The sequence below is a fragment of the Rhyacophila brunnea genome, unplaced genomic scaffold, assembly GCF_057557595.1.
Source record: "Rhyacophila brunnea isolate RB1 unplaced genomic scaffold, BYU_Rbru_1.0 scaffold_22, whole genome shotgun sequence".
Lineage (NCBI taxonomy): Eukaryota > Metazoa > Arthropoda > Insecta > Trichoptera > Rhyacophilidae > Rhyacophila > Rhyacophila brunnea.
Genome location: NW_028232882.1, coordinates 21,989,728 through 22,017,571, shown reverse-complemented (window position 1 = coordinate 22,017,571; position 27,844 = coordinate 21,989,728). Strand labels below are relative to the sequence as shown.

Here is a 27,844-nt window from a genome sequence, read left to right as displayed (position 1 = left end):
GTAGAAGCACCGGTCTACATTATCCATCTTTTTCGATAAATTTGTGCGATAGGTTATTGGCTGGTAGAAATAATTGCGCAAACAAAGTCTTGAATCACAGTGACTAGATGTCGTTAGTAGTGCTTGTAATAATCAACATTATCGATAAAATAACAAGAAATGTCGTAATACGTTATCTAAAACAAACATCACCCATACGGGCCGTACCCATACTACGAAAAACTTTTCAATGAGTCACGGATCGACCGCACCTGAGCAGCGCTTTTGCACAGGACAAAAAAGAAAACAAAAGCATGTTGAAATTTTGAAGTTAACCAAAATACGAATGCCATTACTTCGATCAGAGTTATGATATACTGTGTTAGAATGAAAACCGATTTTACTATCATATTATTATATTTTATTTATGTTAGGTACGTAATATATTATAGTTAATATTGTTTATTAGGAATATATAAAAAAAAAATAAGATAAAGCATAGATAATAATAGATAAGTTCCTTCGTACCTTTGGACAAATCAATAATATGTTTACTCATGCATGAGTATAGTACCAAATTACATTTGTGAAGAAAGATAAAGTGGACAAGTAATATCACCATGTATGGTGAAATAGTATAAAAAATACAAGTGAAATTTTTTCAACATACCATCATTTAAGTTTGGAAAGGAAATGAAGGTACGGTATAAAGATAATTATTTATTTATGAGTAGCCTGATATTAATTAGTGATAAAATTAGCAAATGACAAATAGAACTGAATACTTTTACTATTTAAAAATAATATCTGTTACGTGTCACGAGCGAAATTGAAAACGCCGGAATATTGCTTAAAGGCGGCTCCAGACAATGTGTCATGGAGACCCGGTGTTTCTCATATTCAAAACTCTCACGGTTATTCGATATTTTATTTCATTATTGGGCTGTCACTGTGTATTATTTTATTACTTCTCCTCTCAACGTTACAAGCTCATCGCACGTGCCATTGTCCAACAGATAATAATGGCAAAGTGCATTCATATTCCCAATAGTAGACTATCAAAATGATCTCTGAAGAAGAGCCTCCACAACGAGTATGAAACTTCAAGGAAAGAAAGAAAAATACACAGTAAAAGAACAAAAACAAAATATAATAAATTTTCTTTGTTTTTTATGTATTTAATAATACAACGTGTCTTGTGATTATTATCACAGGTATGTTGCCTGCAATATCAAGGTATATCCACATTTGTTATCTAGAAACAAATATATCAAAAAACAATAAGATAGTGTTCTAATTTAGAGAACAAAAAACCGATTGCAATGTTTGGAAGGTTTAGTCTAGTCGATTTTCTTATTCAGTTTGAAAGACAAATATTAATGTATTGAAGAATTTAAATATACAAGTATAATGATTTCTCTTAGTAAATCCACGAAAACGGGAGTGTTTATAAAGTATAACCAGAATGTGAAAAAATATTATACCACGTTTGTATAAAAAAATGTGTATGAATTTCTTGAATGTAAAAATATCGATACTTTTAAAACTTCTGGTATGTGAAAAGTATTAAAAACAATGATTTTAAATATACAATTCTTCACATTATGTAATCAAATCGTGCAAAATAAATAAAAATACTATTCCAACTTGTGATATGCAACCTTGCATATAATTTTAATAGCTGTGTCCGTGCGAGATTGTTGTATGGAATATGAAACATGTTAAAATAATTTTACTATGGTAAGAAACAATTTAATTGATAATCTTAGATTTATTTCGTGTCAAAAATATTGATTCTCTATGAATTTGATGTAAAACTGACTTTTTAATGTTAAAGGTAACTAAAGTTTTATCTGTATAAATCGCAAAGATGGTCATTATTTATACATATATATTTTTTAACACTACAACAGGCCATGAGGCCCAATGACAGTAGTGAAGTGAAAAAGTAGTGTAATTAGTAATAGAAGCGAAACCATCACAAACACCCAGGCTTAGAGAAAATCACATAAATACATTGTGAACTCACTGAGAATCGAACACGGGTAAACCCTGCCCCAATGACATAAGGCTATTGAGTATCAAAACTACGCATATCCATAATAGAAATTTTTGCATTCCTATCTATCTATTGGAGAAACTTGATCCAACGAAGAATACTAGTCATTTCAATAAGAAATTTGTATTGACAAAATTTTAAAACTAAAGTTGATTTTAAAATACAATGTCTCCGCATAGGCTCAGTCAGTTTCACAGTGAAATGTGATACGGCATACGTACAAATTTCCGGACACGCATTAGGACACTCACGGTACCCCTCTGTGTGCGTCTCTGGACAAAATTAATAAAACTAAAGAGTACCTAATTATTGATAACTCAAAAAAATAAAAAATAATGGTTTTAAAGATTTTGTTGCCTATCGCCTAGATTGCCGTAGATTAAGGTAAATTGTTAGTTCTTTGATTGTGATTGACTAACCTAAAATTTATAATCATTAAAAAAATAATTATAATAACTTCTTGATTGCGCATTCTTTTTAGTTAATACCAGCAGTGTTGGTCTATTTGGTGGCTATTGCGTGCACAGTGGAGAGCAATGGAACCGATTGGTGTGCCATCTGTAAATGCAATGTTGAACTTGACCTCTTCACACTCAACTGCGCTGGAAGGTCACTGCAGCACTTCCCCAGCAGTTGGCCTTCTATGTTCACCGGCTCGGAGACTGAAGGTACGATATAACGATTGGTTCATAGAAAATTGACCAGAAACGATATATTATCCTAATTCTACGGTTTCTTTTACCATTTCCACGTTTAGTTTATTTTTTCTTGTGCGCAATTCCTTTAATTAGAAGACATTCCAATTTATGGTAGATAAAACACAATAGAGGATCAAAGGGATCCAAATGCATAGGTAACCAACTTGAGTAAATCAACAAAATGATGTGAGGTCTTGTTCTCAAAAATAATACATTGTTCATAATATGCCAAAAAAAAGTTTATCAGTGTTTTTAGTGTTTAAATGGGTACAAGTCAATACAAAACATTAAATTAGACCAAGTTGCTATGAAAATAATAACATTTTACACAAAGTGGCCGGCTACCAGTGGCGAAGGGTGGAGGTAGGCTGTTAAGATTCGACATAAATAGTGCAAACTAAACTTTGTCCGTCTTACTTATTTGTTTTCATTGAACCAATAGATACAATTTGCAGATGGTGTTAAACTTCAAAATTCAATTAAACCCTGGCCAACCAAACCATAATAGTTTAGGTATGCTATGACTGCTATAAGTGATCTAATAAAAATAGTGCACACTTTTTCAGTCATACTTATTTGTTTTTTTGTACTTAAGTATGTTTTTTTTTGTTATTATTATTATTTTCTATATTTCTATATTCTATTCTTCTCTCTTGTGAGGGTAATATTAGTTATAATGTAAATCTCATGTTGTGTACGTCTTGAATTTAGATCTGTTATGTCCACAATGTTTTGTTTTCTTAAATAAATAAATAAATATTACAAATGTTGTTGGTTAGTTTTTTTTAAATTCATTAAGCTCTTCCTAACCAAACCATAATCGATGAAAAATATTTTTCTGTCGAAACGAACATTTTTTGATTATTATCTACTATGGCTTGGATTAGGCACTGTTTAATGAAATTTTAAAAACTAACAAACACTATTTACACATTATAGTCTGAATTCAATAAAAACAATTAATTATGACTGAAAAAGTTTAGTGTGCAATGTTCATATCTGATCTTAACAGTCTACCTCCACCCTTCGCCACTGCCGGCTATAAAGTTAAAGCCTCTTTCACACATAAATACGTGTGTGGTGATACAAAAAGTGTTTCTAACTAGTTTTTAACCTACATGTCACTTGTACCACTTTCAATATTCAGTTTCACAATTATTTAATTAATTAATTCAATATCAGTGGGTATAGTAATAGTTTTTTGAATAAACTTGTGGATCTATCCGCATCCGTCAATTGTCTGGATAAAATAACAATTTAGTGATTACCCTACGAGGGCTTAGTGTCAAACAACACTATCTACAAAAGTGCAACTTTACAGGAGAGCCAAAAATCGTTATTTTAGATTCTTGTAACTCAAGAAGGGAAACGTTTATTTAAAACCTAATGTTAATATTTTATAATTTATTGTGTATTGTACATTTATCTTGCTTATGATGATGTTAAAATTTATAGGGATAGCTTTTAAAAAATATGAAAACAAGGGTAACTTATGTAGTTAGCGTTAAACTTTACTGACAATTTAATAAGAAATTAGAAAAGATTGACATAACGTTGTTTGACTATCATGTAGCCGTAAATGTAAAATAATGTTATCTCAAATAAAAAAAAAAAACACTTTTTTGTAGATAACGTTGTCTGACTTTAAGCACTCGCCTAGCTGTGTTAAATTCTAGATGTAATGTAAATGTTAATTCATTTTCAGCAAAACACATAGTCGCCACTTTCGACGACAACGGAATAGCGTCATTGGATACGATTCCTTCCATAAAGACAAAGGAATTATCGCTGTCAATGAGGAGATGCAACTTATCGGAAATCCATTCTGCCATCTTCACTAATATAAAGAGCATCCGCTACTTGGATCTAGGATTTAATAAGCTCACAGGTGACAATACTTTTAAAAGATATCCGATACCCGATACAGAATTAGTTGTAACCCAAATTCCCAACTAATATTTAGGGGATGGTAAAACATAGATAAATTATCTATGCTTATCGAATATAAAGACTCCATGAGAGGAAGCGAGCCATCTGTTTGATGTGAAAACTTAAACAAGGCAGAAAGAAGAAGTAAGACAGCTCTGACAAAGACAGGCAAATACTTTGTGTTCAAAGATGAAGTGGTGAATGGAGCAAACCACTCCGACACCAGACTACCATACTAGTCATGGTGGCTATGCTGGCAAATTCGTTCAGTTTGGATTAGTCGAATGGCCTACATGGAATTGTGACTGTATTGGGTATTTTTGGGAGAGAGACACGATAAAATATTGTTTAAATTGAATTTAAATTGTAATGCTGCCTTTTATAAATGCAGGTGACGCAATACGCAGCGAGATCTTTAAAGGGCCTTTCAATATACGGTTGTACGAACCGATCGACTTAGAAGTGCTGATCCTGGAGTCCAATCAGATACATTCGTTGGAACGGCGAATGTTTCAACATATCCCGAATCTGAAAGTGCTCAACTTAAGCAATAACCCGATGCGATTGATAGATTCAGTAACCGCCTTGGCTATATCGAGCGCATCAAAACTTGAGGTAAAAATAATAAACATTTATTCATCTACTGATCCAAACATACAAGGTTTTCTTTAAATAGTGTTACTATATATTCTGATTTCACATCATATTCAAGCGCTTTGATTGCATATTGCATTAACTACAAATACCAATTAAGTCTTCAACATTCAAGTGAGCTGCTAAAACAATCAGCTATTTTTATACATTGGAAATAATACCTTTTATAAGTCCTATATTTACTCCTGGGTTTCATGTTGCAATGTGCCAACTCACAGAATATATTTTGTTTATCAATGGCGACCAATTCAATCACACCAAAACCATTGCCTAATCGGCATCAAGAATTATAAAATCATTCTAGAACCATCATCATCTCTTGGCTGTGATTTTATAGCGCTGGGATCCGTAGTTCTGCAGATCGGCGTTAAAACGTTCATCCGCAGCCATTATATAATGGTAAGGTTATAAATACTCATAAGACTACCTCTGGATATAATATCGACACACAAAGCAGCCATGTACATATATCAAGTGTGGCACACTATCCTCTACGCCACTTCTATGGCTGCCTATGCTGTCAAGGATACTTCCACAAAAGATAAGGTGAAACATGCCACATTGAGGGCGTATAAGAAAATTATAAACAACGCAAAACGTCTGGTCTATGCTGACATAACGCCCTTCAACGAAGCGTCATTGCTCGAGGGATTGCAGGAGAGGAGATACAACAGACTGGCTAGCATCGGACGTAGAGAAGTCCCATCTAATTATGGATCTGCTGGACGAGCTTCTTGGCTTTAGGGTGTGCTTATATGATGCGTAAGTAGGGCTTGAAAGAGTCCCCACTTTGTGAGTATGGTGAGATTCAGACGACGGAGCACATTGTGGAGTTATTCAACATGTATGTCTATCCCGGAGGAGTTTTAACTATACACCAGTCCAAAATGCCTCGATGGTTCCACTGAGACCTATTATATGACTAGTTCAGTGATTTTGTTTTTTAATTTCTTTTGAAGTGTTTTAATTAATTTATTACTTTTTCACTATTGCATATAAAAGATTGACAATCAGACTATGTTGGGAGCCATATTGACAACATCAGAGATTGCAGAGAGAAGCGGTGTATCATTTTTGTATTTACTTGAACGAATACAACGGTAAAAATATTACCAATACCAACGAGAATAGACAATTTATGTCGGTAGTAGAAAGCAATCGTTTTCAATAGGCATAATAATATTATTATCATGTTCACTGCAAATATAGAACAAGCAACAAAGATTATTATTACATGCTACACATTACAATTTCAGGAATTGGACTTATCCTATGCGGGTCTGAAAACTGTACCAGACGATCTGTTCAGGAATCTGAAGCATTTGAGCAAATTAAACTTGTCGGGAAATAAACTTACGACAGTACCGGAGAGTATAGCGGCTGTGGCATCGTCCTTGCGAACATTGATACTGAGTGAAAATCTGATTCAAGAAATCAACGATAATAGTTTCATGGGTAAGTCCAAATAATTTTTAAGTAATCTATTATATTTTCCTAAGAAGATCATATTGGCCTCGAGAAGAGGTTGTATTAACAGTTTTTTTTTGGTTTTATGATAAACGTATGTTAATCAGTTGCTCAACCTATTGGACCCACACACAAAATAAAAAAAGAATGTGAATTTGCCAGACTCGGGATTGGAATCTGGGATGACATTATAAGCCAACGCAGTAGGTAACTGCTCGGTCATATATTATAATACACAAGATTTAAGAATGTGGCGTTCATTACGGCATAATACAGGCATGTCTAACTTCAAGTATGATGTGATCTATTTATCCAGTATGAAAACTAGCAATGATCTACCACACTTTCCCATTGACATTCTTCAAGTTGAACAAACGTATATTTGGTGAAGGACACTGAGGTGTTACAAATTAAACAATGACAATTGTCTTTCAACTTCACCATCACAAAGAAATACTCATTTCTTTGGTCATCGTTTGGGCACTCATTGTCAAACAATTCTCCTGTTTGACGGAAAGGGAACACTACGCCTCAGTTTACTCCTCAGCCTCACTCCTGCGGTAGCCTGCATGTGTAGGAATACGAATTAAGTGATACAACGCATCACGCGGGCTTCCTCTTATTTAATCTGAAACCGATTTGCATGTAAGTTGGTGAAGTTGGTTGGTCCAATATTTCACCAAAATCATATTATATTTTCACTTATACTCAATTCCTATGATGGACAAAATCAATTCAGGGATCGACTGGTTGGATCAACACATTGGACATACCTTGTTTTTTGAAGGGTTTCCTTCAACATATTTGATTTTTAGTCACTATCTAATACAACCAGTCTCTGACTTGCAGGATGCAGCATATATATGCTAGAAAACGGACAAAGGACATCGCTTCTTACATCCAATATACAATGTCAATATGCTTTAATTACAGCAGTCACTTTAATCGGTGTGACAAATTTTAGCAAAAAGTAAAACAATATATTTGCCTACACAATACTCATGGAGATGTCCATATGTGCAAAAATCATACAAATTTTGACTATTGCGAATTTAGCTATACAAGAGTGATATAAAACATATATGCACATCACCTGATACTAGTGGGCCGACCGATGGATGAATAATTATTGCCTTATGCGGAATGTGAAAATCATTTTTAAATGCTAGAAACTATGCACACGTGAAACCTATATGAAATTAGGTAAAATCGTTTCCTATAAAATATATCAATGTTTCAAAACCCATTTTGAATAAAAAAAATCTTGTGTTGATCACAGGTCTTTGGAGAGTGGAATTCCTGGAAGTTGGTAAAATGGAAACACTGACGAGTGTAAAGGCAGACTCTTTCGAGCAACTGAAGAGTCTTCAGATTTTACATCTCTGCCATAACAAGAATTTAAAAGAGATCAGCTATGGAGCATTCGGAAAACTGAAATCGCATTGGCCTGTCAAAGAGGTAAGCTATACTTCTTTCTTCTATGTCCTCACATTCTCTTCAGAGTATGCAGATAGACTAAATTTTTTTATATTGAACAAATATCTAATTAAATCAGGCTATTGGTTTCAAAGTCGGTTACTTCCTGTGGAATACATTATTTGGCTAGGCCTACCTTGAAACACTGAGATGTCAATGGAAAAATAGTCACACGAAAGTGTCCTGCCAACATCTATCTACTTTACAAGTGATATACATTTTTCGCATAGTTTCGAACACGTCCTGACAGAAAGTTGTCTCACGACCCCGCAAGAGCAATTGAATAATACCTATTTAAACTAGCCCGGAAACAAATCAACATATTTTTGTAATAATAAAACTAAACACAATATATTCTACGACTTTTTCCATTGTGTGGAGTTCATTTTACTTGTAAAATAGTATTAAATTCATTGATTTACCACATATGATGGACTTTTAACTAAATTCGTGGAGGTTTGATGCGTACACAATTTCTGATAGTTCGTAATTCATTGGTCGGCCTATTTAGTCCAGTCAAATTAGACCGAAAAATACGTTATGGTTGCAAAAGGTGGGGTAGAAGATATTTTTTTTTCTATTTGTATATATTATGGTAATGAGTGAGCAAAAAACTAGTTTGCCAATTCGGATGACTTCGGCACAACTTTTGGCAGGCAAAAAACTGCAAAATTTTGGGATTTTTTTTGGTTTTTCGCTTATATCTCAAAAACGATTGGTCGTAGAAAAAATATTGTTATATACAGAATTATAGCTTATTAGATTTCCTAATATGTTTATATAATACGTTTTTTTTCTATCTCTAACCGTTTATGAGATATTTGCTGTTGAAAATAGTATATGTATTTGAAAACAGGCGTTTTAGTAAAAATCAAACTTTAATGAGAAGAAATAGCATTTTGAACTTAAGATCTTACTAATAAACAGTTTGGGGTTACAAACTAGACTTTATGGTCAATGGGCCCAGTGGTCCAGATGATGCGTGGGGGTAGTGGGAGTGGTAGAAAGGGCCGCATTCCAATACCGTACCCGGTATGGTCAATCCAGTCCAGCACCATCCAGTCCAGTCCAGTCCAGTCAGTACAGTGGTAGAAAGGGCCACATTCCAATACCGTACCCGGAATGGTCAGTCCAAATCAAACAGCCCAAAACAAGGTGAACTAAGAGGTGTGCACGCACACGCGTGTCCGGACATTATTTTATCGACGCTGTTCTCAGCATAAATTCGAGGGCTTAGTGTCAAACAACACTATCTACAAAAGTGTAACTTTACAGGAGAGCCAATAATTGTTATTTTAGATTCTTGTAACTCAACAAGGGAAATGTTTATTTAAAACCTAATGTTAATATTTTATAATTTATTGTGTATTGTACATTTATCTTGCTTATGATGATGTTAAAATTTATAGGGATAGTTTTAAAAAAAATATGAAAACAAGGGTAACTTATGTAGTTAGCGTTAAACTTTACTGACTATTTAATAAGAAATTAGAAAAGATTGACATAACGTTGTTTGACTATCATGTAGCCTGAAATGTAAAATAACGTTATCTCAAAAAAACAAAAAAACACTTTTTTGTAGATAACGTTGTCTGACTTTAAGCGCTCGAATTATTGTAGTGAAAAGAACATTCAAACCACTTCCATCCATTATCTCATGCCTATCGTTCCCATGAATGACATTAGAGTGTGGAAACCTCCTAGTCTAACTACAATATTATCAAGTTCAGGGTCATCACCCTCTTCCCATCGAACATCTTCCACGATATCTCTGACCAACTGTTTTTGAGATATAAGCGAAAAACCAAAAAAAATCCCAAAATTTTGCAGTTTTTTGCCCGGCAAAAATTGTGCCGAAGTCATCTGAATTGGAAAACTCGTTTTTTGCTCACTCATTACCATATATACAAGTAGAAAAAAAAATCTTCTACCCCACCTTTTGCAATCAAAAAGTACACTGACTGGACTAATTGGTGTCACGCAGTATGCGTGAGGTGTCAGCTAATTAGTATGGAACGGTTTTCGGCTAATGAGATTTTGTATCACTATGATAGAGGTGAACCAAAACTGAACATGGAGTTTTTCATTTGTTTTCATAGTCATAAGTACAGCGAACAATTACAAACCTTATTGATGCAACCGAAGCTTGGTTGAAAAGTGGGTAATATTCATTAGCCACTATTTTTCATATTCTATAATCAATCTTAAACATAGTTTTCTAATCATTGACTAACATGTTTTAATGTGCTTGGAGGTTTTTAGTCATTATTTCAAGATAGTCATTCAGGGAGACAACCGATTTTGAAACCAATAGCCTCAGATTGTGATAGTACACGTTTTGTATTATTTCACATGAATCGTTTTGAGAATATGCCAAACAGCAAAACCCGGGACACTATAAAAAATTCATTCAATTCAAATTTATTTATTTTAAATATTATGGTGAACTTTACAATTTATAAATTTAAGACGTTCACAACATGACATTAAAAAAACAATGAAATAGATGCAGTATTAGAAAAACAGTGTAAACAGTAAATAGGTACAAAAATTATAAAGTAGATACACGGAAGTACACCGAATGAGCTCAGTAGACCATATTTTAAGAATTTATAAAACGCCCACCTATACTGATATGGAATAACATCCGAAGCGATTTGGTTGAACAGAGTTATTGCCCTCCCAATTAGCATCACCAATGGCAAGTTAGTTCTGCACCTTGGGAGAATGAACAACTGATGCTCCCGATTTCTAAGATAGTTAGAATAATATGGTATATGTAGCACAAAACTTACATCAAATAAATTTTAATTCAAATACAATGAAGTCTGTATTCTCAGTCGATAGAACTCTGATCTAAAAGAAACATTTTTATCTTTATTAGATAAGTGCCGCATGTCAAATAAACCCAGATTTTTTAAAATCCGAACAACTTCCTGCCTTGGCAAAACGTTGATTGATTAGTGTCTATTCGAAGAAGACGTTATTCTCTCTATTGCTACGCGTTCAACAGCTGGCATCCAATTTGTATTCTGAAGAACTGTTGGCAGCCAATTATTACCCAGATGCGCGCTATTTCTATTTACACGTCAAATCATCAGTTTAAGGTGGAGTGTAATAGGTATCATAGACATCTAGTGACGGGTTTATGTGACATACAATTAATTGAAAAATCATCTTTGACACAACATAACTTACAGGAAATAATAATTACTTGAATTGCTTTATTAGAAAAAGGTTATTTTTATCTATTTGTTGGGGTAGTGTAGTGCCATAAAATGTTATATATTTATCTGTGATACAAGATTCAAGTATATAACTGTCTTATATGAAAAGTTATAAGCATTTTAGTGTTAACATTTGATTACAATGTGTATTTTAATGAAACACATTATGCAATTTGAATGTTTCTGCCTGACTTGTCCTTTTTAAATACTAAAAACATATAAGTATATTTTTCCCCCATCAATGGATCATTTAAGAATAAGACCTCATTTATAGAATATTGAAAAAAGTTATGCAAAATAATTACAAGATAAAAAGAACTTTTTATATACGTTTTTAAATTTTCTGTTGAATTATTATGCTCAATATGCTCAAACTTGTACTTGATATCGACTGTGATCGATTTTTCGAAAAGTCCTTTTATTAAATATTAACAATGGATACAACTAAATACACGTTCTGTAAAAAGGAAGTAAGCGGCAAATGCCGATTTATTTTTAATTTTTAAAGTTTTAATTTAAGGAAAAAAGCATTTACCTTCAATTTTAATGATTTTTCTGTAATAACTTCTTTAATTATTAGTAGATCGAAAAGATATTACACCAAATCATCAATCATCATGCACCCAATGTCAGTGCCTATTTTTTTTATTAACATTAAACCAAAATCATTCAAAAAACGTTTTTTGTCTCTCCTGTAAAATTTGTTCTGTGTGGGTTACGCCCTTTTTCCTAAACACGGTCGATAAGAAGTAAATAAAAAACAAACAAATATAGAATACTGAAATTTCATTTTGATTTCCATAGTAACGCATGTATATATTAATAATTTAGTAGCTAGGACCACCCGCTTAGCAACCAATAATAGTCTTTTACTTTTTACGGATTTTTCTGAAATAACTTTCCATACAAAACAGAATTAACTGAAAATGAATTCAATTCTGCTTAAAGATGGCTAAAAGAATGCATTGGCATCTTGTTCTGATATATTCTAAAAGTTTCAAATGTCTAGCTAGTCGGGAAGTTAGTTAAAAATCGATTGCAAGATTTGTACTGGACAAACAACCACCGGACAAACAAGAATACGAGCTAATAAAAACGTTGTAAAATAAATAATAATGACCAAATCCAAAGTTTATCTTTGAATTTTTTTTGCATTTTGATTTTTGATTCATATTAATTAATTAAAACACATTTAAAGGTAATTTAATAATGAATTATAATTAAACACAGGTCTCCTAATTCTGTCACGTCACTAGATGTCTGTATTACCCACTACTCTCCCCCTTAACCGACTCACTGCGAAGCATTAAATTAATTTTTAATTACCACATTTAAATAACATGCTAATTATATCTAATGCCCCCTTAATCAGGACACAACAGCTGTGGCGTTTGTGCTGTAAGGATTAATATCTCGCCATTACATTGATGTCAATTGGATGTAATCATGAACTATATTGTACAATAAAAGTATTTTAACTGATAGAAGAGTACACAATTACAAATGACTTCCAATTCACTAGGATGGTATAAACAAGGCAGCAGAATAACTATTATGAAAAAAGGATGAAGAAAAGTTTTAAACACAATTATCGTTTTTGCAATTTGAAAATATTTTTTCCGCATTTGAATTTTTTGATTACGTGCCCTACTGAAAAACGCACAGTGATCAACTATTATATTTTTTTACGGATGACTCAACTTTCGTTGACGTGATTGTACTCTGTACATATTCAATACCTACAGTGATTTTGGGCGGCACGAATATGATAATGATTGTGATAGTTTCGAATATTTTAATTGATGTATACGGTCCACCGGGAAATCAATTATCTGAAATAGATTTTCCCAGCCTAACCTGGTAAACCTAGAATCAACCGTAAAAAAATTAACTTTGACGTATTACAATATTAAATATTGCCCAATCGGTCAAAAGGTTGATAATAACACTACATCTATGGACAATATAGCTGAACCGATACAGTACTGAAGTGTATAAACGGGTAAAAATTTTCAATATTGTATTTTTTTTCGATACAGTTATACTTGAATGACAACAACCTTCGAGTTTTCCCCGGCAGCTTGGCTCTGTGGGGTCGGCTGACGAGCCTCAATCTGGAAAACAACCCTTGGGAGTGCGACTGCGATATGGCATTGGATATGATCACAAGAGCTATTGCTACCAGAATACCGACGGCGAATGAACCAAAGTGAGTCAAATTTTAAATAGTTAAAATACATTTTCACAGTAAGACAGCACATATGAATCTTGGTTTTGCCCAGATAACCTGTTTATGGTGGGACCCTTTAAAAGCAGAAATAACATGTTTATTGGTGCAATTGTTGGTTATCTTTAGATCGCGTTGGCGTTCCTGCCCCTTCCAGTATCTCTTGTTTCCTGCCCAAACTATTGAACATTACTGGTAATGCGGTATATTTATAACATATATTCTATTTAGGATTGGTTATAAGCCATTTCCTAAACCCATAGAGTAGGTATACACAATTGACGAAACATCACAGTAAGCATATATTGCCACAAGAAGTTATCACGATGATACAACATGGTAGAGTAGTGGGAGAGGGTCCGTTTTCGGAGCAGTGGGTTCGAATGCAGAGCCTGTTCTAATTTTTTCTATGTGCATTTGATCCAGAGCAAGGACTCAATGAGTTAGGTGACTGGCTAATAGTCATTCCTCATAAATTAAGTCGCCTAATATAATCTCCAATCTGTCGAGAGCCATATGCTCCACTTCAGAGGGAAAGTGGTGATTTGCCTACTGTCATGACCTCGTTTCATTTTGCCGATCTCGTAAACGACTATATAACCCTTTAAGGAATTCCTGAAAACTACTATGGAGATACTTTAGTTGAAAGGGTAAAATAAAACACACATATCGCCGTTGTAACTAGAAAAAGGTGTCACTCCGTTTTAATCGAACATTGACTTTGAATTCCATCTAGGGGCCCGTCTACACGTCTGTGAATGATGTAATTCGAATAAAATTGTAACATTGTTAAATCATGGATGATTTTAACTCCATAACCATATATTTGTAAACGAAACCATATGTTTTTTGTCCCTCCTGTAAAATAACGTTTTTGGAGTTACACAATTGTCTAGTTTCAACAACGATATGTGTCGCTGAGTTTCAAAACCCACTATAACACTTTTCCATTATGTTGAGAAAATCAACAGAAACTTTTTGAACTAAAAAGGTTTTTGAATGTTTCAGTAGTGTTATAGCGGGATTTGATAGACACATTGATTTTGTTTCATAAATGACAGTTAATCGTAGCGGCTTTTGAAAGAGGCGATAAAATTTTCATGTAGAGATTTTAATAACGAATCCAACGATATATATATCTTAATTATTTAAAAAAAGTGTTATAGCGAGTTTTGAAACTCAACGACACATATGGTAAAATGTTACATATTATTTTATCGCAAAATAAATATATTCATGTAATACCTATTATGATGGGGTCTGGAAATCGAAAATTAGCGCAGTGGCCATAGCATTTCTATGAAATGCTTCCCAAACTTTCACTGCCTTTTATAATAACAAAATATAATTAAATTGTTGTTAATGAATTTTAACGTTATAAATAGTTTTGTAAAAAAATATCAATATCTAAAAACTAAGAAATTTATACACTAGTAATAGCTGCCTATTTTACATAATGACAACCATTGATATCACTAATACAATGAGTAATCTTTCTAATGATAAGAAAAAACCTGATGAATCAGACTATTTTTGAGAATCAAGTTTGAGAGTCATAGTATTATTGTGGTTGTGATAATTATTCAATTACCTTACTTATGAGATAATAATGTTATGATTAAGAATGACCGTGCAGGATATAACTTCCATATAATATACTTATCATGATAGATAATAAACACACTAGTGACTAGTTTTCAAAGTTTTGCATCTAAATATTTTTTCACGGCACCCTAAACAAATATCAATTAGTGGGATGGGTGAAATCTGCTATTCTTCACAGTTTCTCAGATCTCGACACAGCTACTCGGTGATATACTTAGGAAAAATATCACCCTTGAGTGGACTTAAAATGACTTTCCATATTTCAATATTTTATATACAAAATATGAATTCTAAAATACTCATACACTAATTAGCGCTTACCCTTCACGGGATCTATTCTCAAAAAGTTATATTGCCCCATTCCTTTCTTAATTTTTAATTTTGACCGTGTTCTATTTTTAGAAGATTATAAGGGCCTCTACAGAGTGAGGGTTTGTATTAACACATTTTTGTTTTTACGAGAAATGGATGTTGGCCACTTTAACTGCCGAAAACGAATTTATGCGGCCGTAATTACACCAATTCTTACGTTAATTACGCCAATTAACTAATTTGCCACTCGGGATTCGGGTCTGGTTTCCACGACTTATAAGCAGACACGCTAGCTGCTTGGCCATTGTTTCTTTGTCGTCTTTCTGAATTTGTCGCCCCCAAACAACGCATGACCTCTTTGACACATGGAATTTTACTTCAGCTACATTCATTTCTCTAGAATATAATTATGTAGACTCTCCAAATTATCTTCCTAAAAGTATTTTCGAAACCACCAAGGTGAGATAGGTGCTGTTCAAACACAATTTTATATCGTGAGAAGAAGCATCAGAGGTCAGAAACCGGTATCAATTATTGTGATCGTGTGTTAGCGTGTTGTATTGAAATTGTCTGGAATTATTACAATTTTCAAACAGCTTGCAGCGCATTGGTCGTGACCCCAGTCGCACAGTTTGAATACCACTGCAATAGTCATTAATATTCAATTGCTTCACAAAGGAAAATAGGTCATCTATTTATTAATAGAGAATACATTTATTTTGGGTTAAATTATATAAAATTAATTAACAATATTAAATTCCATTAGTTAGTTTTTCAGTTACTATGGAAATAAACTATTTGTTCCTGCTTAAGGGCCCACATACTATATTATGATAATATCAAAAATAAGAATATATGGTATTTTTGGGAGCGGTCTGTACATTTTGTAGAGTTTGTAGGATAGATATATATGTCGTCATGATATTAAAAGAGAATTGTTGTAAACGTTATTTTAAAATTAAAATGAAAACTATATTTTCATAGATGTATGGTCACAGCAATTTTTCAAATTCTTCTTTTGCTGAATTATACTATACAGTTAATTGAAATGTTATCCAAAATATTATGGCAAATTATGTGTGGTAAACTTTCTGTTGGAGTTTGCAATTGACTCGTAATTTTGGAAAAATTGTAACGTTTTGTGTTCAGTATTTGCAACGATATACGACCAGAAGAAGCAGGCTAAAACTCTCCAGCTAGAAGAAGCTACTAATGACTGCCGTATGCTTTTGATACTACATAATATGACAGTAGCCACTTTATGGCCATACTTGTCGCACTACTTATGATAAATGTGCATCCGTTTACACGTGCAATTGTCTGGGTATGATATTACGCATCACAACTATGAAACAAATTATAATGAATAATATTTATTTTAGATGCATGAGTCCAATAAAAATGAGTGGCGTCCTACTGAGAGATCTAAAGCCGCACCATCTGTGCTCGCATGCGAGATTAAACGGAAGCGCGCTCGACGACAACAGCCCGCCTCCCATGACAAGCCACAAAATGTTGGTGACGATCACCAAACAGGGAAATGTGTTTGTAGGTTTCATACTCGTCGTAGTCGCGATGTCTTTGGGATTGACGACTGGCTACATTATCAGTTGTTTACGGCGGAAGTTAAAAGATGTTCAAGACGTGCCCGTCCGTTACACGAATGTGGCGCATTGAAGAAAAGCTTTCGCTGAATATTCTAAGCATGTACAATATTTGATAGAATTACATTATTGCAGCTGACATGAGGAATTTCTCGAATTCAATGGGTTGCATAATGCAGCAGGGATTTAATTTATGACAAATTAGTTTAAGATTATGCTAATGTAGCTTTACTAGTGGTTAAGACAATACTAAATGATTACTTAATGTTTAGATTGAGAAATAATTTTTAATCATGAGCATTTATAGTAATGACACAGATAAAATAAAGTATTTATTATAATATAATTTGTGTATAGTTTAACTCACTGCAATAATTAGTGATATTGTATAATATTATAGATTTCGCAATATTACAGAATCAAACAAGTTTTTTTCGGCAGATTGTATCAATTTATTAAGGGTGGTAATTGACCTAAAAAAATTTATGGGAAGAATGTGGTGCCATCTATTGGAAAATTATCAAAGGGGTACACAATTCTACTAATGAGATAAGCGACGATTACACAGGTGTCTAGTAGATCAATATGGCAAACAAAATGATAATTTAAAAATATGACACATGTTAAATGGAAATATCCCTGTTCAATATTATAAGATTTGAAATATTTGAAAAATACACAATAAATTCATCCTAAATCCAGTGAGGTTTTAAAACTTCATCTAAATATTCAAGTCATAATATAATAATTGTTTTTTTTCCTAGTTATGTCACGTAAGGATGACTGTCCAAGTGTCCACTATTTATTATTGATCATCGAAGCACACACAAAACCACACGTGATTTGCAGAATTATTGCTCAGAATAAAATAGTCAGCAAAGAGATTCCTTTACACAATTCCCTATTGTCTGAAGAAGGAAGATGAAAGTTGAAAGATAAAACTGTGGAATGTCCCAGACATTCTTAGACGAATGTTTAACGAAAAAATTTCCAACTCAAATTAAATATTTCATTTTATTTGTTCAGGTATAATATATCGTATTTCTAGTCCTTTGCTGGAATTATGGATGGACGTGACTATAACAATATTAAATTATAAGAATTTAGTTGTATGTAGTGTATTTTCAGTGTGTGATCAAAGATAGTGTAATTTTATAGGCAGTTAACTCATTAGGTCCAAATTAGACTCTTTGGAATTCACAAGTATTTAATATTACAGATAAACTTTTATTAATTCCGGATTCAAGTTCACATGTTGGTTTTTAAGGACAGATCGATCCGCACCTGGAGGGCAATTTTTGAATCAAGCAGTATCTAAGCTATTCAAGCAGCCTGCTTCGATTTTGTATGAGAAATTTAATTTTTGCTTCGATTTGTACAACCGTAACTGAAAGTCGTACTTTTGAGCTTCACACGTTTCGGCGCTAGTTTGTGCTGGTGGTCGTCCATGTTAATTTTGATAGATCGAAAACAGATTGAATGTCGTAACTTGCTGTTATTTATTGTTTTTTTGCAAATATAGGTACATACATATTTTATTAATATTAGGTTTGTAAAATACTTTGTAAGTTCTGTTTACATTCTCATATTTACCATTGTAATATCAATATTAGGTACTTAAAAGGTAAATAGCCAGTACCGAAAATTGGCTATCGAGGAGTCCATAGACTAAAATGTAATGCTCACTCTTACGCGATCATACTTACGTACTTACTGGTTAAAGGACCTCTCGAAAACACATTGGATCAGCAGAAATATGTCACAGAAAAGATTACAAAATAAGGGTTGTGGAAGGAGTAAGGGGAGGCACTTTCATCGGGCTGATGAAGACTCTTCATATCGAGGTTGCTAAGTCAAATGGACATAATGTACATTTTTGCGGAAACGAGCTAATTGAAGGGTTAAGGTTAATAAAATTGCATTTTCAGCATATTTAAAGTACTGTCAGTAAGAGTTGTTTTGTGGCAAAGTTACAACTTTTTTTCGTAGGCGCTAATGAAAAAGTTACATGCGAAAACAATAAAATCATTATTTCATTTTGCTTTCTATAATATTGCAAATTGTCCCTTACGATTTATCAATATTATTATGATTCAATACGTTGTCTGGAGTCGACAAAAATCAATCCAATTAATCGATAGGCGCGTATTATGTATAATACCTGTTCCGTGCCGCTCAAATTATTTGTGTAGGCCAGGAATTGTTCAAGTACTTTCTCTGACTTGCGCGAGAGATCTCTGAAGGTGAAGAAGGTGTCCAGCTTATCGGAGCAGCTGGCGCATACTACGTGTGGCAGCGGGTCATTAGGAGATACCTGCAATACAAAATATATATATAGTAAGCCCTATTTATTTATCATTATCTTATATCGACAAGTGAATGCACAGACATTGTATCTCCGATTATTACCCAAAAAATATTGTACCTTTCAGAAGAAACATGCAAACTTTAAAGCTAGAATATAAGAAAAATATAAAATGCTAGTTTTAGTTCTTGGCACGGAATACTATTTATTTAGATACAAAATTTATTCAACAAAAACTCTTCACTAGTGATTTCAGAATCGTCAAAAATATGCGCAATCTCAACCGTCTATTTTGTCACTCTTGAATCATTGTTGTTCGTAAAAAGTTTTTAATCCTTTTTAGTCAGAACAATAAATGATCTTTCTCCTTTTACACTCACAAGCATGGTTTACCTTTTCTATGCCTCACGATATTACTATGGTAAGGTAGCAGATTTTTAACTTCACACGTTGAATGGAGAGTGAAGCTTATACTACAATCGAAGTAATACTGATAATTTGTGGCTTAGTATTTCATAATTATTCAAACAGAAGTCACTGTGTGTTTAATTTTTTAGATTAAGCAAATCAATCGACAGTGGCTAGTAATTTGAGTTTAAAGTCGGCCGAGATAACTCGCTGAAGGCATAAAACTAAAAAAATCAAAGCATAATAATTAACACTGTGCATAAATTAATATCTGTAAAACAATGTGATTTTTATATGCATTTCAAATAGCCTATGCCGCTAAAATACTAAGCCCGAGGCAACTGTCTTTTCTACACTGAATGGCCTGGGTATTCGATATTGTTTCATTCAAATACATATCGACTGCTGAATCTGCAAACCAGCCAACTGCACTTTTTAACCAAAAATGAGATTTTGATGGCATTTTGTTATAAAGCATGTTTCCTATGCTCACACAAAATTTCAAACTCCTAAACCTATAAATAAATGTGTTACCGTTCTTCACACAAATTCGCAGGTGCCAAATTTCCAATATCGTAACTGGAACTCCGCTATTTATAAAACTTTTCTCTATATATAAAAGGGAAGCTAAATAGTGTATTAATACATTCATAGTGCAGCTTATTTACAAGTGTATTTTAAAAATTATTAAATTCCGCTTGATAGTTAAATTATTTTTTTCTCCTTCCTGAACAATTTGCCGAAATGGAGTTGGCTGGTTTGCAAACAAAGTAGTCGATATGTCCATTTCGCTTACAATTTTCAATCGATTTGTCATTCAAATTTGATTATTTCAAAACATAAAACTGGACGTGCATCAATATTATGTTGCCGCTACCCAAATCAAAAAAAAAATGGTCTATACAAAAAAAAACAATGCAACATCAACTCAAGAGTCCAAGAAAAATCTCCAGCATCTAATTATTTATACCTACTAATCCTTAGGAATTGTCACCCGTGGTTCCTTCACTAAATATTAACTCTAATGAAGCCAAAAGACGGAAAGCTGTATCATTCATATTAATGAGACATACCTGGGCAGAGTTGTTATACAAAAAAACATAACAGACGACTTTGAAACTTGTCAATACATGACAAAAGAATGAGATTCAGAACCATATACTAGCATGTTCGCCAATTTAATTACAAGCAACAAAAATGTCACGGCGTGGTCAATCGTTGGCAGCAGGGAGCATATTATTAATACTGTGTAAATTCTATAAATGCACTACTTTAGATAAACTGCAAACACACATTCAACGCGACACCCACTTAATCCAAGCTCTGAAAAGCCAACAAATTGTCACACAGACATGATTCAATCCATACATTCAAAACACTCGAAAATCATACGATAAAAAGAACCGGCTAAATGTATTGAACAAGAATATGTTTAATGATATCATATTGCTGGAAAATTCAAAATAGGTAGAAATATTCGATGCGACAAACATAGACCATCCAAAGCAACCCGCCCCGCACCACACTAAGTCTTAATCAAGCATATCACGCGGCCCTACGTTTGGATGTGAAGCATCAATAGTTTTTTACATATGGGAATGTCCACTTCTAATATGCACTTAAGTGTGCTTTGACTGAGTTTACAAAAACTTTCTAATAAAAGTAAGTGCCCATGAGAGAGCGGAGCATAACAAATAAAAACTAACAAAAACAATTCTAATTAAAAAATACATAGTACAAAAAACAAAGCTAAAACAATACTGATATACAAAACTACGTGCAGAGATTTTCGAGACGGGTCCATCAATTAGAAACAAACCGGTGTGGTGGTTTGTATTTAATTACCCGAATTACAGCCGAAAACCATACGCACAAATTCAATTTGTTCTAACAGAATGCTAACAACAACTATTTTAACTATAGCCGAAAGCGACAACCCTATTGAGCGCCTATTAACCTCGTTGCAAGTGCGAACGACGTATGTTCAACGTCCAACGAACAATGTTACATCGACTCTATGTGCAGATGCAGATACAGAATGTCAATGAGTTGCAGTCGCACCGAGTCTGTACATTGTGTGATATCAACTAAATTCCAAGGATATGGTCATTGAGTTACAGTTGCATGAGTTTATATGTGGAACCTGAGTATGCTAAATTATGAAGTGCCTTCCTTTCGATATAAACTGTTACTAATTAAGAATTAGGTATTTTAACTGCCGTATTCATATACATTTCAACCGCGTTCAACGTAGTAAGCCGTTTATCGGCCGATTAAGGAAACTATAAAAAATGCATACGTCACGAGATGCGCACAGGAATGCGCACCAAACTTAAAATGGCGGCGATCTGCGCGAGCTGTCAGTGTCACTTTAATACACAATGACTTCATCACAACAAGCGTTTAGTAGGAGGCTTGAAACCTTCGTTGGTTTTATAAATTATTGCGAAAATGTGTGTGAAACAGAAAGGAGGAGACGCTTGCGACTGCAAAAAAGATACATCAGAGATATGGACATTTGTTATTCCTTGGCTTCGCCTATTGAATTCGACTGTTATCCTAGCCCAGGCGGCACGTTTTCGCGCGTTGCTGAACGTATTTGTTATCCGCGAATTTATTATCAATGTTTCCCTATCGGCACAGCTAACTAATAGTTCCTTTTCATCTTGCGTGAAGTTAACTGCCCGTCGTCGTTGTGCCACAATAGGATTCATGATGATGCTAAAAAATGAAAATGATGCTAAGCTTGTAAAAATGATCGAGATCGTGGGTCAATGGAGGTGTTTGTAAATATTGACAATGATCCGTGAAGCTGTATTGCCATATTATGGAAATATTTACTGGGTATACTTTGATCATTTCGTGCATTATGAAGTATAAAATAAATATGATTTTATAACAAATAAATTATTTAAAGTTCATGATAATTATTTATTTATAATTATTAAATTTATATGGTACCGTTTGCACATTTTTACACCGATTCACAATTTCAAAATTTTAAATTAATTTTCGGGAAATTTAAATTTTAAATTAGGTAACATTACCCATGGCATGACGCGTATTACGTCGGCGACGTGATGTCACTATTCGTCAGATACATTTAGGTTTATGCATGCAAATTTGCAGTAAATAGCTTGAATGCAGTTTGCTGTTATATGCATACGCCTGGAGACATTAAAAAAATATTCAAAATAAAAATATTTTAAATAAAGCTAAGTAAGTAATACACGAACATAACAATATACTTAAAACAAATTTAAAAAAACTCAATACAGTGAGACACAATCTTATTTTAGAATAAGCAAACTGTGGCAACATTTTTATTATACAAATTTAAATTCAATGTTGGTACAAGTTGGTTATGGGAAAGCCAGCGGCAAACACATTTTGAAAACAGCCAATATACTGGATTATTTGTTAGGTTGGGTTAGTTTAGGTAAGGTTAGGTTTTCATTTTTGAATTCATGAATTTTGCCAAAATCGGCTATGACAATTAGAGCGGTTTCTGCCTGGCTTCCCCACAACCGACTTGTACCTCAGTGTTTAATTGTTGTTCTTTTGTTTCTGTGATTTGTGCGTTTGACTCGAAGTTTTAAATTATTATCATAAAAAAGATTTTGTGCTGCTGTAGGGTTACACAATACATATTGTGTATTACCACATTTATATAGACTACATCATCATAGTTTTCACCCAAGTTTATGGATATTAACCTGAAACTGATGAGACAATATTTATATAACATTGGCCACCTACCTCTCACGAATTTAGTCTCATGAGAGAAAGGGCTCTCCATATTCAACATTCTTATAAATTCAGAAAGGTTTAAAATAATTTTATAGAATATTTAAATTCACATGACACACCTAGTACATAACACTGATTACTGGGAAACAATGATTAAATAACAAACACCCACCACATTAATAAAGTTATTCTACTCTTAGAATATTGCACAATAATGCATTGTTTTTTTTTTTAATTCAACAAAATAATATTTAAAATCACTTCTATATTGGTGTCAAGTCACTATTTATTTTCAAAAACTCATTTATGACAATTTAATATTCTTGTTTTTGTGCAGTTTTTATTTGTTTATTTAACGTTATTTCCGGTATTTTAAATTTAATAAATACATTTGCTTGAATAATCGTACACGTGAAATTGTGTTATAAACAAAACAGTTATATTTTAATAATTATCTTGAATTTTGTGACACTAATCAGTGTGTTAAAAAGTTAACCAATTTTCTTGTTTGTAATCCTTTGTCTCAAAGTTCATACAATCTGACAAGTTACTATCTCGAAAGAATCACGGTAGCATCCGCACGTTCATTAAAAAGAATGACAGAATAATCTATTTGACAAAAAAATACCATTAGTCATCGAGAAGTTTATATGGATAGGATATTGCGTAGGCCGTAATATGATATCACAAAGCGAAAATACCCAGCAGGCGCGAGAAAGTGGTATAATGGCGCTTATCAGCGATCTCTGTAAGATCGAACCCTGCCAAAAACTTTCACACAAAACTTATAGCGATAAAAAATGAAAACGTTATCGCCGAGAGAAATAACAACACGGGATGTACCATAATAGAGAGGCATGCCATTATCTTTTCGGGAAGACGCGATTCGCTCTTATCACCGTCAAAAATAGATAACTTGACATCGGTGCATCTGTCGCCACAAAAAGATAAACAAAGGCGACACACGGAGTAAAACTTCGGCGGCACATTACACATATTTCTTATTATTACAAAAATGTTATGTATATACAGTAACTGAAACTCTTCATTTATAAATAAAATAAATATGACCCGCTGCCTTTAAAATAAAAAAGTTTTTCTCGGAAAATGTGTAATGCAAGCACGCAGCGCGATACATTGCGATTGTCGGCAGTGCCATCTATATTCCAAAGAAATCACAATCACACTATGTTCGAAACCTATTAAATGCAATTTGATAATATTCTGAACATTAATGAATATACCTACGATGTACGATACTATACGTCATCCTGCAGTGAGCTGGTTTGTATCCTGACTGATCCTCACTCTTTCGTTTGGGAAACTGGGGTACTTGTCAAATAAAAAGACAGTCGTTTGCGAGATAATTTATTTTTATATTATCTTCTTGCAGCATTTTAGTAGGTATTTATGTTTTATTAGTTGAACAAGCTGTTATCATTGGCATATTATCATAATGGCTTTATGAACCTATCTACCTAGGTCCAAATCAAGAGCTAAAATAAAATAAAGTTGACCTCATAAAGAAGCTACTGCCAGGTTTAAATGATTATTAAAGCCGCGTTGACACGGTCCAAGTACGATCCAAGTACACTTGGACCGAGTGCCATCCAAGTGCATTCGTATGAGACATCTTCAGGGCTCGAAATGGACCGGAGCGCCGTTCCTGTTCGTGAAATCGGTAAAATTATTGCTCCGTCTCGTGGAAAAAATAATTTGACCGTCTGAGCTAGATAAGCCATATAATAGAAAATCTAACACACTTATTTTTATGAAATAAACATAAAATTTGATAACTATGTGAATATCTTCAAAAAACTATTGAGCGCTCCGGTTCGTAATATTTTTCATTTCGAGCGCTGGACATCTTCATACTAATTATTCCTAAAGCGTCAATTACATTGAGCTTCTTTACGAGCTGTTTATTGGCGAATTTACAATCTGCTTGTAAAGTCGCCCAGTGCAATCATTGGACAAGCTAACAAGCAGCTTGTAAACACTGCCGAGAAAAGTTGACCGGCTTTCAACTTTTCTCGGTAGAGTGTTTACAAGTTTTACAACATGCTTGTTAGCTTGTTCGATGATTACACTGGGCGACTTTACAGGCAGATTATAAATTCGCCGACAAACAGCTCGTAAAGTAACTCAATGTAATTGACGCTTATCCAAGCTACTTGGATCGCGTCCTATTCATCCAAGTTAACTTGGATAGGAATAAATAGTATGAAGCTGTCACTTGGATGGCACTCGATCCAAGTACACTTGGACCGAGCGCCATCCAAGCGCACTCGTCATACAAATTACTCCTATCCAAGCTAGGTACTTGGACCGCGTTCTTCTCATCCAAGCTAGCTTGGATAGGAATAATTAGTATGAAGATGTCTCATACGAGTGCGTTCGGTCCAAGTCAACTTGGATCGTGTCAACACGGCTTAGCCTAGTTTTGCCTACCGTTTCAACGAGTGCATTCCACAATTTTCTTTTGTTTTCTTCCCCATTTGACGACATTCTGAACATCACAATATTCACAATTTTCTCTGATCTGTTCAATTTTATTACGATCTCTGAAGGTTTTGCCCACTTGGAAGGCGACGATGGCTTTCAAAACTTGGCAACACTACGCACCAACTGTCAGTTGTCACTCGAAAGTGCGCTATGCAGAATGTCAATAAGTGATAAAATTGTTATGAATATAATATGCAACTTTTGCTAGTATTCATTGATTATACGTTCGGAAAATACGTAAAATGAAATACCATTTGTGAATATCTTATCTTTACATGTGATTCCTTATTACTTCGAAGAAATGGACGCATTTCTTTACTATTTCCTTGTGTTGACTGTGATTCTCCCAGTTATGCTGTTCTTCAACCTGTGGGCAGGCCTCGGTTGGGGCCTCTTCAAAAACAATTAATTGTTTACCTTTTAAGCACTGTGTTATAATATAATTTGAATACCGCATCAGCTGTTGACTGTGGCAATGAAAATTTGTACCTAATGACATTTCTTTTTGCTTATATTAAAATATAATACTTTATTAATATCATTTAAGTAATAAAATAAATTTAATAATTATGTCTTGCTTTATTTTTTTAACCTATTCAAAACAACTTTTTCGTTCTTGTCGGTTTATGAAAATAGCCAACATACTGGATTATCTGTTAGGTTTTCATTCTTGAATTAATGAATTTTGCTAAAATCGGCTATGAAAATTGGCCCGGTTCCTGCCTAGCTTCCCGTAAACCAACTTGTACACATTTTTAATAAATTATTTATTGTGGGACAGTGTTTCAGTTATCTATTATTTATTTATATAAAAGAAAATCATTTATATTTTAAATAATATGTAAACGACAAGCACATCATAGGAAATTGAACTTTACTCAGAGAGTTCGCTATTCGAATGGGAATAGCTGGAGCAACATTCAACTCGATGTGGAATGTCTAGGACTCAAAACTAGTCAGTTAAAACTAAATGCCGCCTATTCTATGTTGGAATTTATTCATTAGTATATTAAGTACTTACGAATTTTAAAATAAAATGCCATTTTTGCTCCTAAGCATATGGACACATTCCTTCAGAGTGGTAATTACGAGTATCTTAAAAGACTTATGAGAAATAGTTTTTACATTTTTTCAATCTAATGGGATCTTCCCCCATTGAATAAATAAAACGTATTATTATGCAATAATCTAAATGTATGAAAAATTAGACTATCCTGCAGTGGCGATGGGTGGAGGTGGGGTGGATCCACCATAGATAGTACATACTAAACTTTGTCAGTTATACGTATTTGTTTACATTGAACTACGACTACAATTTACAGATCTAGTTTTTAAAATTCAATTAAACCCTGGGAAACCAAGCCATAATACGCATATGTCTATAAAATATTTTAAATTATGCCATTAAATCATACATCATTTTGGATATTTAATAGATAATAAAATATTGTTTCCTACTATTGTTTGGTTTAGACAGGGTTTAATGAATTATAAAAAACTAACCAACAACATGAGTGTAATAATATGTATTCTTAGTTCAACGAAAACAAAATGAAAAAGTGCAATATATAAACATATTATATTCTATTAAAATGTCAGTGGTAGCAATCGGCGATTGCCAGCTGTTCTGCTAGGCCTA

The 27,844-nt window shown here is 33.5% G+C and overlaps 2 protein-coding genes across 2 annotated transcripts in view; one reads left to right on the top strand and one right to left on the bottom strand.

The window, feature by feature from the left end:
- Positions 1 to 24,854, bottom strand: part of LOC147070210 (uncharacterized) — a 39,286-nt gene extending 14,432 nt beyond the window's left edge. The window contains exons 1-2 of the mRNA XM_085949494.1: positions 24,544 to 24,854; positions 19,399 to 19,551 (exon numbers count right to left, since the gene is read on the bottom strand). Coding sequence (XP_085805620.1) covers positions 19,399 to 19,551; positions 24,544 to 24,696 — 306 coding nt within the window. The 5' untranslated portion in view covers positions 24,697 to 24,854. The remainder of the gene's footprint in view (positions 1 to 19,398; positions 19,552 to 24,543) is intronic.
- LOC147070211 (lumican-like) lies at positions 1,283 to 17,978 on the top strand. The gene is made up of 8 exons (XM_085949496.1): positions 1,283 to 1,719; positions 2,520 to 2,706; positions 4,442 to 4,624; positions 5,057 to 5,280; positions 6,576 to 6,774; positions 8,066 to 8,244; positions 13,529 to 13,698; positions 17,016 to 17,978. Exons 1-8 carry the CDS (start codon positions 1,717 to 1,719, stop codon positions 17,308 to 17,310), a joined length of 1,440 nt encoding a protein of 479 aa, XP_085805622.1. The 5' UTR covers positions 1,283 to 1,716; the 3' UTR covers positions 17,311 to 17,978.
- Positions 24,855 to 27,844: the final 2,990 nt, after the last annotated feature.